The following is a 19,193-nucleotide window of genomic DNA, read 5'->3' as shown; positions in this document are numbered from 1 at the left end:
GTCTATAAAACTACCATGTCACTAGTCTATAAAACTACCATGTCACTAGTCTATAAAACTACCATGTCACTAGTCTATAAAACTACCATGTGACTAGTCTATAAAACTACCATGTCACTTGTCTATAAAACTACCATGTCACTAGTCTATAAAACTACCATGTCACTTGTCTATAAAACTACCATGTCACCATACACACTACTCAGTCTGGAGACCGTGGTCTAGACCAGACAATGGGACCAGACCGTTCTTTTAATACATCCATGGACCAGACACGCACACACAGCAGTCTCTACACATAGCAGGTATGTTTTGGTCCTTTTTGCTTTCCGTAGATTCTCTGCAGTTTACATGCTGCGTGCGTCAAGCTAGCCAGAATAAGACCGGAACAAGACGTTAGCCTTCAAAATAAAATCTAAATGAAATTTTGCATTGCATCTTTTTTGTATTTTTTTTCCATGAGGAGCAACACTGGAACATGTTTGACCAACAGAACCTTTTGTTTGTTTGTTTGTTTGTTTGTTTGTTTGTTTGTTTGTTTGTTTGTTTGTTTGTTACAACAAAACTAGCGTCGTCGAGGCTACAACAACAAACCCAACAAGCACAATTATTTTATTTGGGGGGGAATCAGGACAGGAAGCCACATTCTTTTCCTCTGGCTAACTTGACACCGATCCGCCGTACGCAGTCGCCAGCTAGCCGAATCAGGAGGGAAGTGCTCTGCTAGCTGTCTTGTAGCGTAGCGTTATTTCCAGTTGTTTAGTAAGTTAGCTTAGCTAGTCATCTAATTTAATATCGAGTCGTGATGGCGTACCAGCTGTACAGAAACACCACGCTGGGGAACAGTCTGCAGGAGAGTCTGGACGAGCTAATCCAGGTACACACACAGCTGTCTGAGACGAGCTAAGCTAACTAGCTTAGCCTGCTGCTGACCGTGTTCACTGACGCTATGTTTGTTAGTTGGTAACTGTCTGCCTTTCCGAAGCCCTGCCACTCCGAACGTTAACTTCCATTATTCTGACTGGCGGTCGTTCACCTTAGAAGCCGCAATGCCGACCTTAGGTTTAGGCGTGGGGGTAGGAGAGGTTAGGTTTTGGGTTAGGGTCTGGGGAAGGTTAGGTTTAGGCATGGGGGGAGGTTAGGTTTGGCGTGAAAAACGGGGAATATAGAACCCGGGGAACATAGACATGATCCCTTTCTGAGTGCCGATATTTCGGAGTGGCAGAACGTCGGAGTGGCAGCACGTCGGAGTGGCAGCATGTAACCTTGTTAGTTCTAAGCTAGCTAGCCTTCAGCTAGCCAGCGAGACTCATCAGAATGAATTATTTGCTTTGCATGAAGTCCTTTAAAAGAAAAGAAAAGCTTGAAAAAGTACTTCAAAGTCCTTGAATTTCATCTTGTAATGTCTGTACGAACATCTTCAAAACAAATCCAAGGACTCAAAAAAGTTGAGACTTTTTAAATTGAAAAATGTGTAGGAACCCTGGAGTTTGGAAAATAATGTAAAAATACTCTCACATGATAAGTGTCAGTGTGAAGAATAAACTCCTCCATAGAGTTTGTGTCGTGCCCATCGTTTGTGTATATTGTGTTTGTGTGTGTTAGTGTTGTGTTTTGTCTGTTAGTTATGGCAGGATGACATTCAGGTCTGGAAAAGTCTGTGCAGGAACACAGACACGGCACACATAAAAACATTTAAATATCATAATGTGCATAATCGGTTTTGATCATAAAACTGAGACATAGAACGTTGTAATGCAAGCTGGTGATATGCTGCAGTGGATCTTTCCTTTAAGGCTCCCCATAAGACTAGAACACCAATGACTTGTTATGATGGACATTCTCTCTCTCTGTTTCAGACACAGCAGATCACGCCTCAGCTCGCCCTACAGGTGTTGCTGCAGTTTGATAAAGCCATCAACACGGCGCTCGCCAACCGGGTCCGAAACAGAGTCAACTTCAAGGTGAGAGAGAGGCCGTCACGTTAAAGGATAAGAAAACATTTGTGGAGTTTCACCGCAAAACACTATTGCAGAATTCTACACAATTCAAGTGAATGGGCTCGAACTTTCAAGAAGAAAAATATGCCTCCTGACGTAATCAAACGCTGCCTGTAGGGCTGGGTGATCAATCAAAAGCAATATATATCGGCGTTAGACAATTCATCAATACAATAAGAAAATGGTTCAATATATCGATATGTCGCTTGATAATGGAGCGTGACGCACAAACAGCCAATCAAACAAACAAATCCTGAAGTTCCCAAAGGAGCTATTTAGCTCCAACACTCAATTTGTTTTTAATTGTAGTGTTTGTTAACATTAACATGATCTGTGTGCCTTGATAAATAAGCTAGTTCAAAATAAAGTGGTTAAATTGAACCCTTTTTCTCAGTGTTAATAAAAAAATTAGGAATTAAAATGATCAATAAGTATCGATATCGACTGATTATGAAATATTGTATATATATATATATATTATTATTCTTTTCTTTTTTTTTGCTATATCGCCAGCCCTATGTCTGACGTAATCAAACTCCACAAGCCCTGAGATGCCAAGTTGTCTTGAAAATACATCATTACTTTTTGCCATGTTTACCCAGCCAGGAAACTAGAAGCTATCTCAGGAAGCGACACCTCTGAATTACACACAATAACAGCACGGATGTGGGTGGCGGTTGCTTGCGGCCATCCACCGCGGGTGGCTTGCTTGTCTATAGTGCGGTGTTGCAATTTTGTGGTTATTGTAGGGCTGTGCGATTTTGCCTAAAACTAAAATTGACGATTTTTTCTCTCAAAACTCGATTTTCGATTTCGATTTCGATTTATTATACTATTATACTTCTCTAAACATTTGTTGCCCTACAGAGCTCTTTTTCCCCCTTTTTTCCCCTAATTGACAATTTACGCTTTACTCTGAAGGCAGAACACCCCAACTTCCTGTTTTAGCTTGCCGCTGCTATGCTTAACTTCCTGGCTGTTGCTTGCTAACTTGACACTGGTGGATTTGCGTGTTCCTCCGTGACATAATTATATTAGCAGTGTCAAAGCGACCACCCGTGCTCGGAGTTATATCTGTACTAGAATAACACAAAGTCACAACAGGAATGCGTGGAACTGCGATAGCAGTTAGGGGGAAATTCAGACACACAGGGACAGGTGAGTCAGCTGAGGCTGCTACGTTACAGCCATGAACACAGCCAATCTATCAGTACTCAGTGGCCTCACGTGTTGTTTTGTTATTATGTGAACTGTAAAGGCAACGTTTCATCGTCCGGTGATAACGTCTGTGTTCGTGTGCGACTGTGCGCGCGTGAGTGTGTTGTGGCAATCTTATCTGGTAGGCTACAGCCCGCAGTGCAACAAGCTGCGCTCAGTGCTCACTCTGTGATTTTTGGTGTTTGGTGTTGAAATAAGTCCATTGCGCTGCTGTCTTTAGTAGCCAGTATCACAGCCTCTAGAGAGACTTTACAGCGGGGAGAATGGACAAGTAGCAGCATGCGTACATGAGAGAGAGCCGCCCGCGTAACGTAATTACCCTAGTTGAAGTGAAAATCGATTTTACGATTTTCATTTTTTTAACATCGTCCTAACTAATTAATTCGATTACGATTCAAAATCGATTAATCGCACAGCCCTAGGTTATTGTAGCAGTAAGAAAGTAGCCGGCTGGAAATGTTTTAATGTCTGTCTGTTTAGCTGGCAGCTGGCGCGTAATCGCGTATGGAAAACCCTGTCCTGTCAGCTGGCCAGTCTGCTCTGCTGCCATGCCTTCTGCAAACGGCCTGCTTGAGAATCTTGCAGCACATCAAATGTTCTGGATTGTTAAGTGTTGCACCCAAAGGCTCTCTGTCGCTCCCTAAAATGCCTTTTGCACGGTGACTCCTCCCACAGTTTTTTTCTGCGTCTCGTTTCCCTATAGATGGTTTTAACTTGACAACAAAAACATTCTAAATTGAACCCCGACTCACTTCCTGTCGCAGTGTTTGCTACGGACAGAAAAAAAAAAGATTAAAGTAGAGGACTGACCCTTCTGTGAAAACCGTCTATATGGCGAGCGTGGCAGAATGGGCCTTTCATAATATTTACTCATCCCTGACAGAAATAAATACAGACACCAGCAGATTACATGACATCATACTTATTACTTCTCCTATGGCAAGTGGAAAGCTCTCTCTCTCTCTCTCTCTCTCTCTCTCTCTCTCTCTCTCTCTCTCTCTCCCTCCCTCCCTCCCTCCCTCCCTCCCTCCATCTCCATCTACATGTCTCACCCCTCCCACACAGCCGATTATGGAAACACGTCTAACATGAATTTTAACATTGTCGACTTTTCAAAACTTCGCTTGGAATTTGCGGCTGAGGCTGCTGCTGAGGGAAAAGCCAGTTTATGGGGTTTACTCGTAGAATAAGCTGCTTTTAAGCGATTCATAATGACTGGTAATGAACTAATGCACTGCCAAATACGCATGTTAAAAAGCAGTGTTCCCGTTTGTCCTGCAGGGGTCGCTCAACACCTACAGGTTCTGCGACAACGTGTGGACGTTCGTGCTGAACGACGTGGAGTTCAGGGAGGTGACCGACCTGGTCAAGGTCGACAAGGTCAAGATCGTGGCCTGTGACGGCAAGAGTGAGTCCACACTTCTCTGTTTCAGTCCCTCCCCCTACGATCATCAGTCCCTCCCCGATTGCGCGATCGCATGTAAAATGGCATAGCTCTGGCCGAACACAATTTCTGCTCACTCACAGAGACTTGGCATTGTCATAATAGGATGTTTTGTTGCTGTGTGTTTATTTGATGAAACCTTGCCAGGTAGGCTATAAAGTAACGCATCAGGGCTAATAACGCCCCTTACCTGTTGTCCAATCACTGTAAACCACGGCATCCTGGGGCTTATTGGTTCAATTAGTTACCATTCAAATGACACAAATTGTCCCAAAATCATCCAAAACATCAACCAGTGGAGGACTCAGTTAAAATACCCAATAGCACGTCAGCAGATTCAAGATGATAATTTATTCAGGACTTTGTGTCTGTTGTTGTTGTTGTTTACACTTTATTGAAGCACTTGATAAAAAATAGTGTAATGTTGTGTGTTATTACATCTATTATTACATCTGTTATACCTTATTACATTGTTGACATTTTATTCATTCACCATTCACATTATTAGACACTCTTTCTGATGATAAAAGTATCGAAAACTGTAAAACAGTTCAATGCAGAAACAAAACAAATTTTTTCGGGGAAATACAGCCGATCTCATACGGCTCATACTGTCGTACTCTGTTGCTTTACGTTCACTTGACTACTACTTCTTCTTCATGTTTCTCTACAGACACCGGCTCCAACGCTGGAGAGTGAAGGTTTCCCCTGGTGGAGGGAGGAGCCTGAGCGAGCACAGACACACACACACACACACACAGATGAGCAGGCACGCACACACACACACACACACACACAGACAGGACTGTATATATAATTTATGACAGTGATTTCTGTAAAGAATAGTGAACCTGTGTACATACGCGCTGAAGCCAGCAGGGCGGAGCAGACCAGTCCAGTCAAGGCCTTGCAGGAAATGCATGATTTTTTTTTTTTATATAAGTTTCTTAGCGCTGAGTTTTGAGTTGGGTGTTGTTACTGAGCTGGATCATCTTTAATAAACTTGTATTTAAAGCACACAGTGACAGTGTATGTGTCTGATGTTTGATGTCAGGCTCCGTAATAGAACAGGTAAGAACCGAGATGATACGAGGGTAGAAGTCATAAAACAGTACCTCCAGGAAAGTTTTTGTGGTCGCAATAATAATAATAATAATCCCATAATTTCTCCCCAAAAATGGCAAAACAGGTTCCTGAACTTGCAATTATTTGCCAGTTTCTGCAATTTCACAGCAAAAAATAAATAAATCATATAAAACTGCATAATGCATTGCACAGTTTGGGAAGAGTTGTCATTAGGTGGTAGTTAGAAAAAAGTTTCATTGGGCGTCCCTGCCGCTGTCTTTGGCTGGGTAGGGTTGCGCTCATCAAGATGAACGTCATACCAAGGATTTTATATCCACTCCAGACGCCTTGCCTTGCCTCAACCCACGCCTACGCCTGCAGACCTTGAGCTGGGCGTGAACCGATCACACCGCACGCCTTTGCACGCTGAACCTGGAGCCGAGTCACAAGCGCCTCTCCTCTCTCCCAGCTGTATTTTTTCACGTGTTGTCCCGAATTATCATGGGTAGGTAAAATAAATCTGATATATTTAATGTTCTATTGATGCTGGATATGTATAACCGGGTCTGACTATAGTCGTACTTTTTAGAGAGGTAATCTTGCAAGAATATGTGCTGGCACAACAAGATTGTCCATCTTGCTTCTTCGGTCGCTATTCTCTTCTGAAGATTTGTTTGCCGACGAGGAGAAAGCCCCACGTGATAGCCACCCGTCAATCTCTCTCTGCCCAACACTGTTGTAGTAACTCCATTTTATTTTGAAATTCAGTTGACTGCCATTTCCCACGGATATTGTCGCGTTTTTCTTTCATGGCTTGACAAAAGAAGCCTGCCTGCACGCGCCTAGTCGGCTTGAAAATAGAACTCACGGCACGCCTAAACGATAAAATCGGTGCGGCACAGGCAAGGCGTGGGTACACGCAGGGTTCACGCTCAGGCGCCCGGTGTACACAGCCTCGTTGACTAAAACGGACGCCTATTTAAAAGCGTGGGTAACGGCAAGGCGTAGGCAAGGCTTGGGTCCCCAGTGTGAACTAAGCCTAAAGCTGCTGGTGGTTTAGATCTCCCAAATGTGAAATGGTATCAGGCAGCTGCACATTTAAGGTTTATGGCTGAGTGGCTGAGGGGAGACCAGTCCTCTATATGGCTAGATGTTGAAGCCGCTCAGTGTGATTGTCCGCTCAGAAACCTGTTATTTCTTAGAAACCTTGCTTCAGTAAAAAGCCTGTGTAAAAACCCAATTGTTATTAATACTCTAAAGGCATGGAAATTGGTTAGATCGATGGAGGGCCAAACCAAACTAACATCACCTCTTACTTCAATTCAGGGGAACCCTGACTTCCCTCCAGGTCTTAGTGACCTTGGTTTTAACACTTGGAAGGATAGGGGGCTACTAGTTTTAGGAGATTTATTTGATGGCCCTACCCTGATGTCCTTTAACCAGTTAACAGCAAAAATATAATTTGTCACACCAAAATTTATTTCGGTTTCTGCAGGTGAGGGACTTCATACTTCGGCATACAACATTAAAGGTCCTTGCACATAGAGTCCGTTTTTTCGTCCGAAATCGATGCACGAAAAAAATAAAAATACGACCTCATTTGTGTCAATCATCATTGACACACCGAGTCTGACAATTACGTCCGTCATTTAAGTTTTCTGACGAGGTTCGATTTTCTGCGTTTTTCCGCATCCATGAAATCGTTTTGACAGGTGTTTGACCACCCAGAGCTGCCCTGAGTTGCTATTCACAATGAAAAATGGCGTCTGAGAAGTTAATTCAGTTCGTCTCCCAGCACAAAGCATTTTATGGCAAAGCAGGAATACAGAGATTCGGAATTAAAAGACAATGTGCCGGGTGATTGCAGACCAGCTTGGAATGCGGGACGCGGTGTGTGTGTGTGTGTGTGTGTGTATGGGGAAGGGGGGGGGGGGGGGGAGAGAGACAGAGAGCCACACAGACACACTGCCAGTTGTGGATCAATAGGATCGCGGTAGTTTTCTTTTCGTTGCGAATCTTCGCAACGAATATTGGATAATTAACGCATCGGACTCAGTGGGCAAGGTATCTGTGCGTGACGTTTTTTTCCCGGATGACGGATTAAAAAAACGCAGCGAACAATTCGGACTCTGTGTGCAAGGACCTTAAGTAAGGGATAATGTATATTGAGGCGGTGATTACGGGGGAAATAATGACCGACAGGTGATGATTGAGCCCGACACGCAGCGGAGGGCTTAATCATCACCTGAAGGTCATTATTTCCCAGTAATCACCGCCTCAATATACATTATCCCGCTTAGAACATGGCCTACAACTAAATCATTCAATAATCTGACAAAAATAATTATTCAAATAGATTTTTTAATAGCGTTTTCAACGACAAAGCGGTTTCATTCGTAATTGGCACACAAGACACCACAGCTGCAACTGGTTGGCCTAATTAGTAGTGTTTGCTGACAAAAAGCTCTTATCAACTGATTAATACCAGGTGTGGCAGAGCAGCGGTCGGTTGTCGAGAAATAATGACCGGTGAATCTTGTTGATTGACCAATCAGAATCGAGTATTCAAGAGAGCCGTGTTCTAACAACAAATATAGAAGCCTCTGAGGTCGAAAGGGTACTCTTACTTGGCCCAAGTAAAGGTTTTATTGGTTTGCTTTATAGCTTATTAAGGTCTACCTCTACTCTGAACACTCTGGCCACCAAGCAGACATGGGAGAGGGACCTTGAGGTGGAGATTGATGACGAGGACTGGTGTGATATATTTGATAATGCCAAAAGAATTTCTGTGTGCAACAGACTGCGGTCGATGCAGCTAAGAATTATACATAGATTGCAAATATCACCCAGCCTTCGTCATAAAATGAATGCTAGCCTGTCTCCCCTCTGCCTTAAGTGTAAGATAGAGGTGGGAGATTACACTCACTGCATATGGTCATGTCCTAAGATAGAACGATACTGGTCAGACATAGTGCAGCAGTTGAGTGTCATCTTTGGTGTGGAGTTGGACCCGGACCCTGTCAGCCTTATACTTGGTCTTCCCAGAGATGGGCGAAAATACATCATAAAGTATTTTGATACAAATTACAAATACTTGCTCAAAAAATGTATCACAATACAAATACAAAATACTCGTCTGAAAAAAGTATTTGAGATACAAATACGTATTTTGTATTTTGAAAATACATAAAAATACATTTTATAAAAACTGATAAAGAGCTGCAACAATTAGTCAATCCATCAATTCATTGCCAAATATTACATTAATTTACTATTTTGATAATCTGTTCATCATTTTGAGCCATTACTGTAAAGAAAATGTCCTAATTCTCTGATTCCAGCTTATCAAATGTGAAATTTTCTGGTCTCCGCTTAGATGGTAAATCATGTCTTAGTCCTCTGTGACAGTATTATCCTTTGTGTGTACCCTAACACATTACAGTTCTTTCATTTCAGTTTTAGCTGTTTTTCAGCACAGCTAATTTCTCCCTCACTTCAGCTGTTAATCACCTTCTGTGAGGGCTTTTGACTTACAGGCAGCATTTCTACAGTACATGTTAACCTCAAGTTTTGGAACTTTGACCATGTTAGCCCTAGACATCTGACATCATAACAGTATCCCTGGAGATGATGCGCCATGGCTGCAGTTATGGAAATCGCCGGCTCCACGGGCTCCCAAAATCATGACTGACAGACAGAGACCGCCCACCCACCTTGGTGCAATCGTGCGCCATCGGCTCATACTACATCAGTGTTGCTCGAGTGACATCACTGATGACATCACAACTGCCTGAGTAACATCACAGTTGAGCAATCAGTGGCTCGAGTGAAATCACTGATGACATCACAATTGATCGAGTGACATCACTGATGACATCACAATCATGACCCACACTGCCACCCACTTTGCCAATTTTAATTAAGCAGATAAAAAGTTGTGTCTTGATACATACAATATGATACACTGGTTTGAATATGCAGTAAACCGTTTCATTTGCAGATAGGCCAGTGCATGCAATATCTAATCATCAATTTATATTAGTAATTTATCTCTGGGGGAATTTCTACCAATACAAGGCTTCATACTAGTTTAGACGAAGAAGTGATGTGAAGTCTGACTCAAGACCCACCCTACTCTGCCTCTGATTTGTGGTTGAGTTTGTTCTGAGGGTAAGTAGTCTCTTAAAACAGACTGTATCATCTACATCCGGCGAATGCAGCTATATACAGTCTGTACATTACACCCCCAGAACATGCACAAGGAAGTTGGGAAAAAACCTTCAGACTGGAAGGAAGTTCTACGGAATCCGATCAATCACGACACGCGAATGCGGCATATTGGATTCTGATTGGACTAATGAGCGGAAGACCCGCCTTTCTGCCGGCATATTGGATTCTGATTAGACTAATGAGCGGAAGACCCGCCTTTCTGCTTCCCATTCCGGTTGGTGCATGATTCTTCCCCACGAAGTACAGACGGTATGGCGGAAGCATTTGAAAATTGCGGAAGCCAACTCGTCTGTTCTAAGAGACTAGAGGGTAAGCCAATCAGAGGTAGAGTAGAAGTGACATGTCACATTTCTTTCCTCCACAGTTTAAACCTGTGTCAAGAATGTGTCAATTTGAGAATACAATTAAAGAAAAAAGTATTTTATGTATTTAAAATACACAAAATACAAGGTCTGAAAGTATCTTGATACAAATTACATCTTATTTTTCTCGGTCCAGCCAAATACAAATTACAAAATACACAAATGTATTTGAAATACGTATTTTAAATACATGTATTTAAAATACTGCCCATCTCTGCGTCTTCCCCATAAGAAACTTGTTTATAAACATCACAAACGGCTATTTAATTTATTAACTTTTGCTGCTAGAAAAAATATTCTTTTATTTTGGATTAAAGACAAATGTCCAACAAAGAGGAACTGGCACCAGATAATTATGCAGCTTATGCCTCTGGAGTTCATGACATGTATGCTGCACTCAACAACCGATGTCTTGGTAACCCTTTATTTTACAGGTACCCTAGTTACATATGAACTATTTGTAATTACACATGAACACCAAATGTAATTACACAGTAATTACCAATAGTTATAAATGATGTTCATATGTAGTTACATTGTAACTGACCTGTAAAATGGAGTGAGTCTGTTCAACTGTAGTTCATATGTAGTTACATTGTAACGGACCTGTAAAATGGAGTGAGTCTGTTCAACTGTAGTTCATATGTAGTTACATTGTAACGGACCTGTAAAGTGGAGTGAGTCTATTCAACTGTAGTTCATATGTAGTTACATTGTAACGGACCTGTAAAGTGGAGTGAGTCTATTCAACTGTAGTTCATATGTAGTTACATTGTAACGGACCTGTAAAGTGGAGTGAGTCTATTCAACTGTAGTTCATATGTAGTTACATGGCACCGGACCTGTAAAGAAGCTCTGGCCTGGGACAGAGATTGCTAAAATCCAGTGGTGGATTCGAACCACTGAACTTCAGATTGCAAAGCAGGCGGCTTTAACCACTCAGCCACGAGGGCTTTCCAACTTTCTTAGCGGAGTTTGGGAGGATAACTGTATGTCAGTCAGATGTAGTTGTAACTTCCTAGCTTTGTTATTATAAGCATAGACTTGGGGGAAAATGTTGATACTTTGTTAGTTGTAGCTTGAAAGACAGGCAATATTGATTAATGTGAATGCATTTCTGCAGTGTGACTGTGCCAACCCCCCCCCCCCCCCCCCCATGAGCTGTAAATGGCTCATGGGACTATAAGCTAACAATTAGAATGTAGAAGAATGGCTATTTTGATTATAGTTTCACTGTTACCTCTATACCTACAATATTTTTATTAGAATTTTTGTATGGGAATTCTGGACAAAATCATACCTACAACTAAATAAAGTATCAATATTTTCCCCCAAGTCTCTGTGTATAATAACAAAGCTATGAAGTGACAGCAACTACATCTGACTGACATACAGTTATCTTAAACTCCACCATGAAATTTGGAAAGCCCTCGTGGCTGAGTGGTTAAAGCCGCCTGCTTTGCAATCAGAAGTTCAGTGGTTCGAATCCACCACTGGGTTTTAGCAATCTCCGTCCCAGCCGGGAGCTTCTTTACAGGTCCGGTACCATGTAACTACATATGAACTACAGTTGAACAGACTCACTCCACTTTACAGGTCCGGTACCATGTAACTACATATGAACTACAGTTGAACAGACTCACTCCACTTTACAGGTCCGGTACCATGTAACTACATATGAACTACAGTTGAACGGTCTCACTCCACTTTACAGGTATGTTACAATGTAACTACATATGAACTACAGTTGAACAGACTCACTCCATTTCACAGGTCTGTTACAATGTAACTACATATGAACTACAGTTGAACAGACTCACTCCATTTTACAGGTCTGTTACAATGTAACTACATATGAACTACAGTTGAACAGACTCACTCCATTTTACAGGTCTGTTATGTAATTTAGAACTATTGGTAATTACTGTGTAATTACATTTGGTGTTCATGTGTAATTACAAATAGTTCATATGTAACTAGGGTACCTGTAAAATAAAGGGTTACCGATGTCTTTTATAAAGTATGGGAGCCTTATTTGAAATATATTGACCCTAACCTAGCAGAGACACTGACTATTGGATACCTCAACCGAAGTGATATTGCCACCTGATTATTGCCTTTTGCCTTGTACATCTAATTTAATTTAAATTATTTTATTGTATTCTCATTCATTTGTCCATCCTTTCCTTTACTGTTGTCCACATCTATGTTTTTGCTAACTTGTGAAGTGTCTGAGCTGCCCTGCCCTTTTTTTTTTTTTGTCGTCATCTTGTCTTGTAAAATTAAAAAATTGAATAAAAATATTGTTGAAAAAAGAAAAGAAAAAAGTGTAATTTTCTCGCATAAAATGTGGCAAATTTCATTGCAATTTTGAGAAAAGCTGCTGCTAAATCAAGCATTTTAATCGCAACAATCACAAACAAACAAAAAAAATCCAGAAGTGATTCGTGGATGACCGGTCTACCTTCTTCTTCTGTGGGTGTTTTATGGCAGTTGGCATCATTTATGTTGCATTACCGCCTCCTGGGCTGGATTTATCCATCCACTGTTTCCCTACATTCTGTAAAACCCTCTCGACCGTCTGGTCTGGTCTACCTTACAGTCGCCATGACATAACTGTTACTGTACATCTGACATCACTGATGATGTCACACTTAAATTATGATGTCACTGTTGACATGGGGGGGATGGGGGTCCTACAGTCAGGATGGATAATGGACATGATGTCATCCTTCTTGGCTGAGGATAAGTTCAGTAATGATGTCATCAGTGATGTCATCAGTCTGAGGCTATAAAAGTGGTGGTAGTATTGCCCTGGGTACCTCCTGTTTTTCCCGTTTATAAACTAACGGTATTAAAGTGTTGACGTGCTTCAGCTCCAGCCTGTCGGTGTCTGCGCGTAGTTCCACTAGTCTGCCACTTGCTTAACTCTAACAGGCTAACAAACCGAGCAGAGGCTTGACAGTGCAGCAGCAGAGGTGTGAGTTGAGGTCTGGACTAACTGCAGTGTGTGAGGATGAGTCTCCAGTGGACGGCCGTGGCCATCTTCCTCCACGCCGAGGTCTTCGGTGTCCTGCTGCTCTGCATCCCATTCATCTCCCCCAAGAGGTGGAGTAAGGTGTTTAAGTCTCGCCTGCTGCAGACCATCGCTCTGTATGGAAACACTTACTTCATCGTCGCCATCGTCATCCTCATCTTCCTGCTCGCCGACGCCTTCCGTGAGGTGAGGAAGTACAGCGTGACGGAGAAGGTGGACCTGACCAACAACCCGGTGGCCATGGAGCTCGTCCACATGAAGCTGTTCAGAGCCCAGAGGAACGAGTACATGGCCGGCTTCGCTCTCCTGCTCTGCCTGCTGCTGCGGCGCCTGGCCACGCTGCTCTCCCAGCAGGCGGCGCTCATGGTGTCCAACGAAGCCTTCGAGAAGCAGGCGGATATCGTCAGCAGCGCCGCCAAGAAGTACACCGCCGCCAAGAAGGGATCCGGAGGAGGAGGAGTGGAGGACGAGAACAAGACTCTGAAGCAGGAAGTGAAGATGCTGAGAGAAGAGCTGGACACCACCACGAAAGCTGTGCAGGAGTCGGACAGAGATGTTTGGGCGATGAAGAAACAGACTGAGAACCTGACAGTTGAGTACGACAGACTGATGGAGGAGCACAGCAAGCTGCTGACGAGCAGCGACAAGAAATCCGACTGAGAAACACCAAGACGGTTTCGGCTCTTTGTGGATTGCAGATAATATGAAAGCATGAAACCCACCAATATGATTATGATGAGCAAATGTCAAAGGACATTTATTTGAATAAGTGTACTGCCGTGCTGAAGCCCCGGGGCCCGGGACATCAAGGGGCCCAAAAAAAAAAAAAAAAAAATTGTAATATAAAAGTACAAAAGTAGTTTTTTATAATAATAAAAGTGCTTGTTGTGACATCTCAGTGGCAATGTTTTCTTTCCCAATCAGGCTGTTTATGAAAGAACATGATGGCTAAACCTACAGTTTGTGTTTGTAAGTTAGAATGCTGACAGGAGAGCAGGTGGTGACATGAAAGTTAGTGAGAAAAGGAGAAGATACTGAATAATGACATCACAACAGTCATTATTCCTGCTCCTGATGGCGCCGACACTCCCTTCCACTTGAGGGGGGGGGCCTGCAGAGATGAATAGCCCCAGGGCCCATGAAGTGTAAAATCAGCCCTGCCTAGGATCATGATTCCAGTGACTAAATCTACATTTTTGGGGGCAAGAAATCCAATGCTGCCAATTAGAAATCAGTACAGCTGATCAATGACACAGGTTTAGGTCATCTTTTAATGCGCATAACATTTGCCAACTTTGCATCACTGATGACATCATTGATTTGATTTGATTTGATTTATTAATGGAAATACACATCATATCCAAAGGATTACATGATAAAGTGTTGGACACTTGTTTCCATCATGGTCCCATCGATGTTCCTATACATTAAAAACAAATCATATAACATAATAATGTAAGAATACCCTTATCAACCCTCCCATCAAATAAATCTAATAATTTAGTCAGATAAAATACACTAGATAAAAACAATAAAATACAATAAAATACAAACAGAACAATAAGTTAACGCCCTTTCCTAGTGTCTATTGTGGCTATTCCTTGACTCTCTCCAGCCATTTCCCTGTGTTCTTCCTAAAACTGTCGGCTTGTGCTCTGTTTGATGGGTGCAGGCAGCTCATTCCATTCGAGCGCTCCTGAGTAAGCCAGGGAGCGCTGACCCATCTTGGTCTTAAAACAGATCTTAGGCTTGAGGTTGGCTATGCTAGCTCTGGTGTTGTGGCTGTGAGCTTCCCCGACTACAGTAAAATAGTTAAGAAGGTATGTGGGGGCCCATCATTCACTGATGACATCACAAGGATGTCACAATGTCTGCTCGAGTGACATCACTGATGATGTCACAATGCCTATGACACCATTAGTGCCTATGACATCATCAGTCATGCCATAAGATTATTATGGTCAATAATGATGTCACTGATGATGTCATCAGTGGGACAAAAATTGAAACAAACTTGCTCCCTTTGATACAACTAGGCATCTCGCGCGTTACGTGGGCTCGATTCCTAGGCTCACCCGCTGCGCAGTCTCGCTAGGTCAGCTGCTGCCTGGCCTCGCATGGCCTGTATGTAGCTCGCCGAGCTAGCCCTGCAGCTCACATACACAGCTCAGCCGCTGCGTGGCCTCGCCTGTATCTCGGCTGCTGTGTGGCCTCACCTGCTCTATTGGCGTGCACGGGTGTGTGTTGTGAATTTGCGCCTTTTATTGTTGCTATAAGGTCACTTTCACACCTACCTCGTTTAGCCCGCTTGAATCCCACTAGAGTTCCTTTTCCCCCTCGGTGCGGTTCGTTTCGGGAGGTGTGAAGCAATCGACTGGTGCGCACCAAAAGCGGACCGAGACCTGTTGAAAGAGGTGGCCTCAGTGCAGTTCCAAACAAACTCTAGTGCGGTTCACTTGTGATGTGAACGTGTTCTGAACAGTGTAGCAGTACAGTATATTTTTTACGTTGACCAATCACAGCTCACACTGCTATGGCATTATTCAAGATCAAGATTCATTTATTTGTCATTTTTGTCATACTTGCATACAACAAAGACGAAAATTGTACCTCGATAGAACAAGCAGTGCCAACTTAGTTAGACAGACGAGACTAAAGTAAATACAAGGAACTTTAGGTGAGAAAAAAACACATTCTATGTAATAGGCTACTACTTAAAGGGATAAAACGATTTTAGATTAACAGATTACACGAGTAGAATAAAAAATAAATAGGGGATAAAAAACGTAGTGCAAGTGTCACATATAAAGTGCGATAATGTAATTTAAAAATTGTTATCTTACAGTAGATAGAAAGTTGAAAAGAGTGAATATCCGCACAGTGGAGCAGCTCCCAATATGTATTGGTGACTACAAAGCGTCATCATTTTCCTGATGAAGATGAAGAGCCACTGCATGATGAAGAGCCACCACTATCCAGCACCTGTCCTCAAAACAGGTTGGATGTGCACACAAACTACTCCTCCTTTTTCTGTGGAGTTTTATGGCAGTTGGCATCCTTTATGTTGCATTACCGCCACCTCCTGGATTTATCCATCCACTGTTTCCCTACATTCTGTGCATTCACATTCACAAACTACTCCGTTGAACATCATCTTACGTAGGCTGATCACAGCTCACGCTGCTATGACATCACTGATGGTGAAGTCATGAATCAACAATGATAGGCAGCTCAGGTAACGTAATTGATTGTTGTGAGATCACAATTGAGGTCATAGGTGTTGTGACATCACTGATGGCATCGCAATTGAGGGTCATAGACATTGTGACATCATCAGTGATGTCATAAAAGGCGACGCTATATAAGTGCCGACAGCGCAAGTTTTACAGTGTCCACATTCAGTAACATTTGTTACAATTAAGATATAGATAGACTGTCGCCACAATGAAAGATGTTAGCGGATACCTTAAGCAGCAACAGAGCAACAGCTCGACCCCGAGGATGGCAGCGGAGTGGCGCACACTGGACGATCTCTACAACCAAAAGTTGTGGCATCAGTTAACACTGAAGCTGACAGAGTTCGTTAAAGATCCTTGCTTCAGAATGGGAGATGGCCTCATACAGCTCTACAAAAATGTCCTCAGTGACTTTGAGCACAGACTCAATCCACTGTCGCTGGTGGAGATGATCCTCTATGTTGCCAGACAGATGACAGATCCTAAAGATGCCATCACTTTCCTCGAGAAGACCAAGGAAACGGTGAAAAGCAGTAAAGAGGCCGTCATTCTCTGCAAGACATCGATTGGTGCTCTTAAACTGGATAGCAACGATCTTCCAGCCACAAAGAAACTCATCGAAGATGTAGAGGAAATGTTGAATAACTTGCCTGGCGTGACATCCGTCCATGGCCGCTTCTACGATCTCTCCAGCAAATATTACCGCATCATTGGGAACCATGCCTCTTACTACAAGGACGCGCTGCGCTACCTGGGCTGTGTGGATATCAAAAACCTGGCAGAGATGGAGAAGCAGGAGAGGGCGTTCGCACTGGGCCTGGCTGGACTGTTAGGAGAAGGAGTTTACAACTTCGGAGAGCTGCTCATGCATCCCGTCTTGGAGTCTCTGAGGAGCACAGACAAGCAGTGGCTCATCGACACGCTGTACGCCTTCAATGGAGGCAACGTGGAGAAGTTCCAGGCCTTCAAGTCCACCTGGGCCGTGCAGCCTGAGCTCGCAGCACACAAGGCAAAACTGACGCAGAAGATCCAGCTGCTCTGCGTGATGGAGATGACTTTCACCCGTCCTGCAAATCACAGGCAGCTGACCTTCCATGAAATCGCTCGGTGTGCCAAGATCCCCGTCAATGAGGTGGAGCTGCTGGTGATGAAGGCTCTGTCCGTGGGCCTGATCAGAGGCAACATTGATGAGGTGCAGCAGAAGGTGCAGATGACCTGGGTGCAGCCCAGAGTGCTGGACCTGCAGCAGATCAAAGGGATGAAGGAGAGGTTGGACTTGTGGTGCGGCGACGTGAAGAACATGGCCGTGCTGGTGGAGCAGCAGGCGCACGACATCCTGACCTGAACAGCTTCCGCCCTCTGTCCTGTCTCCTGTTCATCCACAGAGACACTGCTGACAGCTTCCCCCTCTGTCCTGTCTCCTGTTCATCCACAGAGACACTGCTGACAGGTTCCTCTGTCCTGTCTCCTGTTCATCCACAGAGACACTGCTGACAGGTCCCCCCCTCTGTCCTGTCTCCTGTTCATCCACAGGGACACTGCTGACAGGTTCCCCCCTCTGTCCTGTCTCCTGTTCATCCACAGAGACACTGCTGACAGGTTCCCCCCTCTGTCCTGTCTCCTGTTCATCCACAGAGACACTGCTGACAGGTTCCCCCCTCTGTCCTGTCTCCTGTTCATCCACAGAGACACTGCTGACAGGTTCCCCCCTCTGTCCTGTCTCCTGTTCATCCACAGAGACACTGCTGACAGGTTCCCCCCTCTGTCCTGTCCCCGGGTCATCCACAGGGACACTGCTGCACCCACCAACTTTACTTTTGTATAATATTGTTTTCTCTGTTCATTCTTTGTGTTACTGTAAGCATTTATTACCAAACAAACATTGTTGTATTTTACAAATAAAACATCTGGCATCTGGTTAGCCTAGTCAATGTCTTATATAACTACAGTTTTTGACCCTCGTCATCGCTTGTAGCGGGTAATAAAGCCTTTTTTTGCACTGTAATTTAGTCACCTGACATGCTGCACAAAGGAGATGTGTCAATTAGGCAAGTATCTTACTGTATAACAATTTCAATCAATCAATTTGATATTTATATAGGGCCTAATCATAACAAGTTACCTAAATGTGCTTTACAAATAGAGCAGGTGGAAGACCAAGCTCTTTATTTGAGAACCAACAATTGAAACAATTGTCACATGATGCAGTGGTGATTTTACTGGCAGGTCATGTGACAACTGAAACTATTTCACAAGAGCAGCACTTTGTGACGGTGGCAAAGAAAAGACCCCTTTTAACAGGGAAGAAAACCTTGAGCAGACCTGGCTCTTAGTGGGCGTTCATCTGACATGAGCGGTTGAGAGAGAGAGAGAGAGAGAGATGCTGTTTGCTTCTGCTGGTACCCAACATAGCTGCCTGTGATTACCGCCTCACCTATGGTAAGCTACGTTCCCCATACCACACATGCCACCTACTGTGCAAATAGGGGAATTACAATGACTACACTTCATACACACACATGAACACAATATCCAAAATGGCAAAGTTATACCTGTGTTGTTGTGAGCAGCCAATGTGATAGTGAATGAGAACATTACTTT

General features: G+C 43.4%; 1 protein-coding gene and 2 pseudogenes across 3 annotated transcripts; all 3 read left to right on the top strand.

Moving 5' to 3' along the window:
* Nucleotides 1-702: 702 nt before the first annotated feature.
* gtf2a2 (general transcription factor IIA, 2) lies at nucleotides 703-5,675 on the top strand. The gene is made up of 4 exons (XM_083652779.1): nucleotides 703-877; nucleotides 1,860-1,964; nucleotides 4,500-4,626; nucleotides 5,336-5,675. The coding sequence occupies exons 1-4, from the start codon at nucleotides 806-808 to the stop codon at nucleotides 5,359-5,361; spliced, it is 330 nt and encodes a 109-aa protein (XP_083508905.1). The 5' UTR covers nucleotides 703-805; the 3' UTR covers nucleotides 5,362-5,675.
* A 7,660-nt stretch (nucleotides 5,676-13,335) lies between these two features.
* LOC310790887 (B-cell receptor-associated protein 31 pseudogene) lies at nucleotides 13,336-14,016 on the top strand (annotated as a pseudogene). Its single transcript has one exon. The product of its transcript is annotated as a B-cell receptor-associated protein 31 pseudogene (transcript).
* Nucleotides 14,017-16,800: 2,784 nt separating this feature from the next.
* Nucleotides 16,801-17,937, top strand: LOC310790861 (26S proteasome non-ATPase regulatory subunit 13 pseudogene; annotated as a pseudogene). The gene has a single exon. The product of its transcript is annotated as a 26S proteasome non-ATPase regulatory subunit 13 pseudogene (transcript).
* Nucleotides 17,938-19,193: the final 1,256 nt, after the last annotated feature.

This window comes from Poromitra crassiceps (assembly GCF_964638095.1).
Source record: "Poromitra crassiceps genome assembly, chromosome: 16".
Taxonomy (NCBI): domain Eukaryota; kingdom Metazoa; phylum Chordata; class Actinopteri; order Beryciformes; family Melamphaidae; genus Poromitra; species Poromitra crassiceps.
Note: the sequence above shows the minus strand (reverse complement) of the source record. Positions and strands in the feature narration are given on the sequence as shown.